Source organism: Telmatherina bonti (assembly GCF_933228915.1).
Source record: "Telmatherina bonti genome assembly, chromosome: 2".
NCBI lineage: Eukaryota > Metazoa > Chordata > Actinopteri > Atheriniformes > Telmatherinidae > Telmatherina > Telmatherina bonti.
This window is the reverse complement of record NC_136620.1, coordinates 19,900,443-19,908,324: the sequence shown is the minus strand read 5'-3', so window position 1 is coordinate 19,908,324 and position 7,882 is coordinate 19,900,443. Positions and strand designations below refer to the sequence as shown.

General features: G+C 38.0%; 1 protein-coding gene across 1 annotated transcript in view; it reads right to left on the bottom strand.

Moving 5' to 3' along the window:
- Positions 1 to 7,882, bottom strand: part of LOC306771267 (copine-8-like) — a gene marked incomplete at both ends in the record, with an annotated part of 79,034 nt that overhangs the window by 33,386 nt on the left and 37,766 nt on the right. The window contains one exon of the mRNA XM_079260401.1: positions 4,879 to 4,918. Within this exon, the coding sequence (XP_079116527.1) occupies positions 4,879 to 4,918 (40 nt within the window). The remainder of the gene's footprint in view (positions 1 to 4,878; positions 4,919 to 7,882) is intronic.

Genomic DNA, 7,882 nt, shown 5'->3' with positions numbered 1-7,882 from the left:
AAACAGTTCAAGTTATTCACATAGAGGTTTCCTGTTGTTATTAGGACACTGCCTTCAGAAACTAAAGTCGTCCACAGAATCAGAGTTTCTCAGATGGCATGAGTGTATCTTAAAGACAACAACAGAACATTTGGCATGCTTTATTAGAGCCTGGGGGATTTTAAAGTCAGCAGACATGGCTCCAGCGAAATATACTGGTAGACCACAGCAGCTGCTCCCTTTAACTTGTTTTGTCTGACAGCGTGCCAAGCTAGCTGTTACTAAGGCATAAATCAATTGTTACAGTATGACATGAACATGTAATTTTTTTTAATAATTTGGCCAGTTCTTTTGTTTTGTTGTTGGAAAAAGAATAGTACCGTTGAGCTCAAAAGCTGTTAAATGAAAGAATGAATTTGCTCTTCTAGAAACAGGACATTTAACTGAAGTCCCAAAGCTGCAAAATTGTAACAAGCAACAAACACCAGGCTGCGTCTTCGGAAAAACAGCTTAAAGCTGTTACCACTGTCCATGGCAGACACGTGAATTGGTTGTTAACAATGGCCTGCTCATGAAAACACAAGAGAAATGTTTAACCAGGTATTTTCTTAACCACCTGCCCTCACAGGGGGTTCAGTCCAAATCACTGTTTTCAATGCTAAATTACCCGATGTTATGAATGTTAATGTTCCCATTAAGGTGAAGGTTGTCTCTGGAAGGAAAAAGTCTCCATGACAAAATGCTTGTGAAAAATAAAGATTCCTATTTCCATTATTACCAATTACTGTTATTATCAAACTGTTAATCAAACCTCCACTAAAAAGAAACAATCTAGACAAAACACAAATGATCTCAAATCTTCCATTTTTATTTAAGGTAATTGAAAAGCTATTTTTCATTAACTTATTGATTTTTTTTTTTTTTATCAACAGCTATGATGTCTTCTAGTCAGTTTTTAAACAGCACGCAGCACAGACTGCTCTGAGCAAAGTTATTAATGACACGTTTGCACACAGACAATGGAAAAATGTCACCAAGTTTAACTGGACCTCAGTGCTTCATGTGATACACTCCAACGATTGGAGTACTTTGTGGTCCTCTCTAGCACTGTACTAAACTGGTTCAAAATGTACTTAGAGAACAGGAGGTACTTTATGTCATGTCTGAGCAGACCAGAATTACAGACCTTCCTCAATGTTTCATCCTGAGGCCTCTTCTGTTGTTCATCTACATGTTCCCAGTGGTCACAAAGAACACTAGTTACCATAGCTATGCAGACGATACACAGACTTATATCACGCTGTCACCAGGAGACAGAGGCCCTGTGGTAAATGCATCAAGGAGATTAATAGCTGTCTGCAGTGGTGTTTTTTTATATGGGCAATATGGGCAGCCACCCAGGGTGGCAATTGTCGAGGGGCAGCAGGATGTGCAGTGTGTGCAGCGCAGCAGCACAGGAGAGCAAAAAAAAAAAAAAGTTTAATTTCTGCTGATTTACATGTTAAATTATGGGAATATGCAAACACCTTTTCTGTTATAGGATACATCTCACCTGCTGGTGAGAAAGTTGCTTCAACAGTCAGCAGCAGCTGGAAGAAGTGTGAGGAAAGGGGTGGGGGGGGGTCTCAGACAGCAGACCACAACACAATATCTAGATACAAAATGCCGCCTAATAAATAGTATTTCAACAACATTTTGGTTTTTATACACCTGTACTTAGGCTAGTCTTATTTTCCAACAGTAATAAATAAATTCGATGGACTTTTCAGGTTTGCCCAAGGTGTAGAACAAGCTAGAACCGCCTCTGGGTGAATGTGCCTAAACTAAAGGTCAGCACAGAGCTTCGTTCTATACACATAAGAACAACCAACCAGAGATCTGGGTGTAGTGATGGACTCAGACCTCTATTTTGAAAAAGACAAAAAGGGAATCACAAAGTCAGCATAATAATCGCCTTAATAATATAACGAGGGTAAAAAAAAAAATCTGATGTCACAGCAGGGGCTGGAAAATAACAGTCCATGCCTTCATCTTTAGTCAGCTTGATTATTGTAAAAGTGTCTTTACAGTTGTACCCAAAGAAATCAATCAGACTGCAGATCAATCAGAGCTCTGCAGTTCATGTTCTCAGTAAGATAAAGAAATTGAAATATATCAGTCCAGTTCTGAAGATTTTAGTTTTAAAATATAACAGACATCACATAGACAGGATGAAGCCACTGGTTGCAAACATAATTTTTTTTCACTTTAATCCATTTACCTAAGGATAATCTTAAATTTCAGCCAACTTTATCATGGAAGAATTGTAATTATATTTACTAAAAATCCTAAATGAGGGTTGAATTATTCTAAGAAGGCTGTGACTACAGCCTGTCACGATGAACAAACAACCCAGGTGACATCCCAGGCCCTTAATTATATTCCACTTTATGTCACATCTCTGCTCTTCCTCCCTGCAGCTAAATCTGCAAAACGTATGTGAGCCATATGGTGTAGGAAAACATCTGCTCTGACAGGAGGAAGGAGTCATCCTCAAGGGTTGCCACTGATGCTGCCACTGGAAATACTGTACTTGTGTCCATTTGCATTTTTTCCTTCCCTTTTTTTTGTTATTTATAGTCATGCTACTGAGGATGGACTCTGCCTGGACAATGGAGCCATCACCGCGTGCCAGATCTCCAAACCCACACATCCACAGCGACGACAGGATTCATCCAAGCGTCCTCAGCCTTCATGCTTAGAGTGAGTTCTTGCACTCACATCGCTCATCACTCACAGAGGAAGCCTGGGGGCTCACTGGGGTTGGGGCTAAGAAAAAGAGCTCCGCCAGCAGTTGGCGGTGAGGATGAGGTCGGGTAATAGGAAAAGGGGGTGGGTGAAGAGGTGTAGCTGGGGATTTAGACAGAACTGGAGCAGAAGGCTGCTGAAACTTTTGTGGGAACTGATATCAAAGGATGGGGCTGAAGGCCAGTAAAATATTTTACATCAAGATGAAAGTTGAAGAACAAACTGGAGTTTGGAGAAACAGTTAAATGTCTGAAACTAAAGAAGGTTGCTAGTTCGATCCTCGGCTGGGACAGTGGCCTTTCTGTGTGGAGTTTGCATGTTCTCCCCATGTATGCGTGGGCTCTCTCTGGGTACTCGGGCTTCCTCCCACCGTCCAGAGACATGCATGTTAGGTTGATTGGTTACTCTAAATTTCCCATAGTAGTGAGTGTGTGTGTGAGAGGTTGTTTGTCTCTGTGTGGCCCTGTGATGGACTGGCAAGCTGTCCAGGGTGTACCCTGCCTTTTGTCCAAAGACAGCTGGGATAGGCCTCAGCTTCCCCAAAACCCTTAATCGGACTAAGCGGTTAGGATAACGAATGAAAGAATATTTAACATTATACACAGGTCACAGGTCTGAGAAGCCTAGACCTTGCAGCCGGAAATCCAGCACCGCCTTGAAACAGATAAGATCAGAGATACATTAGGACAGGTACCACCAGACTGCGCCATAAGCACATATTCAGACAATAGGCAACACACAGTCCAGGAAGGCGGTGAGTCAGAGGGTAAGGGAGGGGCACAAGGGAGGACAGAGTGTAAAGGAACATCCTATTCCTTTCTCAGGAGGGGTTGCGCTGGCCCAAGGCCGCTGGGAAGCTAAATCTAGATGTGATTGTTATTTGGGTTTCAGGCCAAGAAAATATTTTGCCCTTGGCCTTGAGTCCAGGACTAGTCTTACATGCTGGCAGCTCTGAAAAGCCTTATGTTACAGCTTGTATAGGATGTTGCCATGACAAACAAGAGGTCTGTACTAGTAGATGTTTTTCTGGACTGTTTTAGTAGCCTCGAACATGAAATCAGCACTAAGTGGTCTCACTTGAGGTTTGACTAAACTCATATGTACAGTGCTACAACACGGGACTAATGGATATTCCTATTTGTAGGAGGATTTACAACCCACATGATCTGCACTTCAAACTTTCTATTTACATCATAACATTTATATGTTTACATAAAAGAAATCAAAACCCATGAAGTCAGGAAAAGACTTCAACTATCAAAATGATTTCTGTGACTTGTAGCTCTAAAAGATAAAATTTACATGATGCTTATTTACCTACTACAAAGATATTGGTGGTGATTAAAATGGCAAGAACTTTCTACTAAACAATACATTTCTCTGCAGGTCTGTTTGATAGCTGTTGTGCTTTTGTATATCATTATTAATACTGTGATTTTGGTAGCTTAAACAAGTTTTCCTTTCACATTTTAATTCTGTCCCTTTCTCTCTACTCCTTTCTTTCTCACCTTTGGGGTTTTTTTTCTTTTCTAATTTGTTTCCCTGTCAGGAACAGGATTGTCATGTCAGGACTAAAGATTACAATAAAAATAACAGTTAAATTATTCAGAATACCTAGGGCATCCACATATATGACATTTCTCCCTTGGCAGAGCAAAACTGTCGGGCAAAATATAGAGCACAGACCACCATTCTATATGATATGATTCTGGACAGGACAGGACATGGTTAAATACATAAATAAATAAATAGAACCGGTACAAGAACTCTGTTCATGTGTCAAATATGCATCTGATGGGTGCAGCAGCTCTGTTCCCTTTCAATTGTTAAACTGAAGAATTGTTAAGTCAGACCCTCTTTGAAGAAAGTTGTCTTTCCTACATGTTTTTCCAAATGGAAACTGACAAAATGTTTCTATATTTCTTTGGTAGGATTTTTTTTTTTCTTTTTTCCTGAGTGTTTTAATGCCAACGTAATAGAATTGTTCAATTTACCCCAAACATTCAGACTTAAATCAAGGTGCCTTTGTATCGGACAGGTTAATATGGTTGTATTATGTTGAAATGAATGCTTGACTGATTGTTGAAGAGCTGAAGTGAAGAAGACACTCACGTGTTTGGAGAGGTTGTCACTCTTACAGTCTAAATCATACCTGCAAAGAAGAGAGAAAATATGACACATGAGAACAGCAGCCAAAGCAGTAAGGTCATGACTGAAAAAATACCAAAACACAAATTAGTAATCTATGACACAAGCTTTTCTTCCTCATCATCTAGCATTAATGCAAGCCATGTCGCCACTAATCACTGTAAAGAAGCTGTTCAGGCTTAAAGAAGGTTCGTGATCGTGTCACCAAAAGCTTTACTGAGCCAATGTCAAGCATGAGGGCACAGCAATGTTTGTGGCCTCACTGTCTTTACTATTTTTTAGGTTGAAAATAATATATATAAGGGTTGGGACTCAATTAAAAAAAAAATGCTATAATAATTAGAGACTGATATTTATTAATCTTGATTAATCACATTTTAATTTGCATAACATTTGCCTCAAAAAGCAACATTTTTTCATTTCAGTAGATTTTAGTGGATTACAAAATAATACAAATACAATACAATACAAAATATGCAATTTCTTTAATGTTGTAATCTCAGTATATTAAAGTATGGAAAAAATACAGTAATTTTCATTTCTATTCAAAACAGTGGGGAAAAATAGAAAATATCCTCAGCCAAAACCAAACAGACCTAAAATTGAAACGATTTGTTAAATAATTTAACAAGCAGTTCCAGTCTACAACACCTTAAAATACTTTTACCTGGGTGGGTATGTGTGTGTGTGCGGGTGGTTAGATTTTGCATTTCACCTAGTCCTACAAGAAAATGTTGTGTCTATACACAGAAGCTATGGTGAAAGCTGGATTATTGCTGGTAACAATATGGAGACCACATAATGGTTTCCTGTCAATCTGAGAACTGGTTTTGTTTTGTTTTTTATTTCTTTGTACCTCTTTTAAACATTTAAACATTTTAAACATTTATTTCTACATAATACAAAACAATAAAATAAAAGAAAACTAAAAAGACATTTTAGCTTGAATGACTGGAAAATGGACATAATACCCTTTTTTTTTTTTTTAACTCTTTCTTAATCATTCCAAACCTTTTTGTCATATCAATTACTGCTCAATGAAATAAAAAAGAAACAAAAGAAGTACATCCAAAAAGTAGAGTATTTTTCAATTATCGGGCTGCTAAAAGGAAAGTAAAAGTGCAAAGTTTCATACAGTGACTAATGTAATTTCTTGTTCATAGAAGTTAGAACAGAATAGAACAACATAGTGGGAAACCCTGCTCCCCTCACCATTCCCATTTTTCATGAAATCATCTTAATTACACTGATTCAAATTAAGTATGTTAAATAATTCAACATCTTGCCATCCAAAGTTCATTTGATACCTTCAAACAACTAGATTAAAATCATGTCATACCCACTTACTATACTCTATTAAAACAAATGTTACATTTTGCAGTGGCTTGTTCATTTTGTTCTTGTTTTTATTTTTCTCATCACAAACTCTCAGTGTATATTGTAACCCAACATCTAGAAGAAACTGTATGAATATGTACCACTTGAGAACATTAATGTACCTTTCAGGCCTTAAGATGGGCACAATTTGTTACTTTGAAAACCAGTCGCAAGCATTGGTGGGAATATAGGTCCAGATTGTATCCTGAGGTCAAAAATGTAATTCGGTTGTACCCCCTTTTCTGACAGTAAGCAAATAAGAAGCCAGAGCTACAGGCAGAAGAGGGTAAACTTGAAGAGACAAATAGCTTTTTTTCAGGTCTTTTTTGGATCTTGGAAACAATATCTTTCTTTAAGAAAAGACGCTGTTATGAAAGTGTTGCAATAAATAAAATAATTTAAAGAATCAGCAGTGATAATCACAGTGTAAGTGTCAGGACAGGAATGGCACCTGCACATCAATGACAAACACTGCATTCAGTTGCCCTCTATGAAGTGCCATTTACACCTGCAAGAGGGCAAAACTCTCCAGTGGAGAGGGTTTTTTTTTAGTCCATTTATGGAATTCAGTAAGTGGCATTAGAGAACCAGTCAGCGCTTTTTAATCACTCCTCTCTTACTTGTTAGTGAGAATTTATGTTGGCAACAAACGTCCTTTTGGTTGTATATGAAGATAGAAAGAGGCAGAGAGTAAAAACAAAAAAACAGATTATATGGGTGAAAAAACATGGATGTTCCATTTATGTTGAGCAATCAATTACTGTACAATTGTCTTTCTTAACAAACTGATCCAATGCCAATCCAGTATGCCAAACAAGCTCCATATAACACTGATGGGGTCCGGCAGTGCACAAAGTGCATTACACAACAAAGAGACAAGAGAGACAAACGTCCAGTGATGCTCCAGATATTCCCGATGGCTAGTTGTCGGCTTGGTGTACAAGAACCTTAAAATTTCTTCTTTTTGACTGGCAATGGTAATCTCAGTCAAAATATTCACTGCAAACACAACGGTCTGCATGGTAATAAGCACAGCTAGCTACAACTTCTGCTTGTGGTCTGTGGAAGTTTTGACAGTTGTATCTCAACATTGTTGCTGCAATAGCAAATATTGTTGTTCATATCAATATTCTACAAATATTAGAAGGTAAATTAATACAAAGTATATTTTTAAGAAATTTCTGCAGAACATCTTTTATGCCACTTGTGATTAAATGTGTACAGTAAGGGTTCTTGGTGCTCTGACGTTGTTCTCATAAAGCTTTTTGCTATAATGCCACATTGTAGTGCACTTTAAAGTCAATCCTTACTGCATTTGTCTCAGCTACTGCCAATTTTGTCGTTAAGTATAGTAGAAGAAACATCAATTTAGTTGGCTGATTCTTTATATTTTAGAAATGAACATGGGTGAATACTCCTAACAGTCTCTTTTTTTTGTGCAACTTTTCGAGTTTTGCTTTCCTTTATTTGCCAAGCACTGTTTACATGGAAGAAGATGCTTAGGTGGTGCTGTTCAGCTGGACAACAGACTAGACTGGAAATGAAAAACAAAAACATCTCAAAGAAGTGACTGAATGAGGAAGATCTCTGC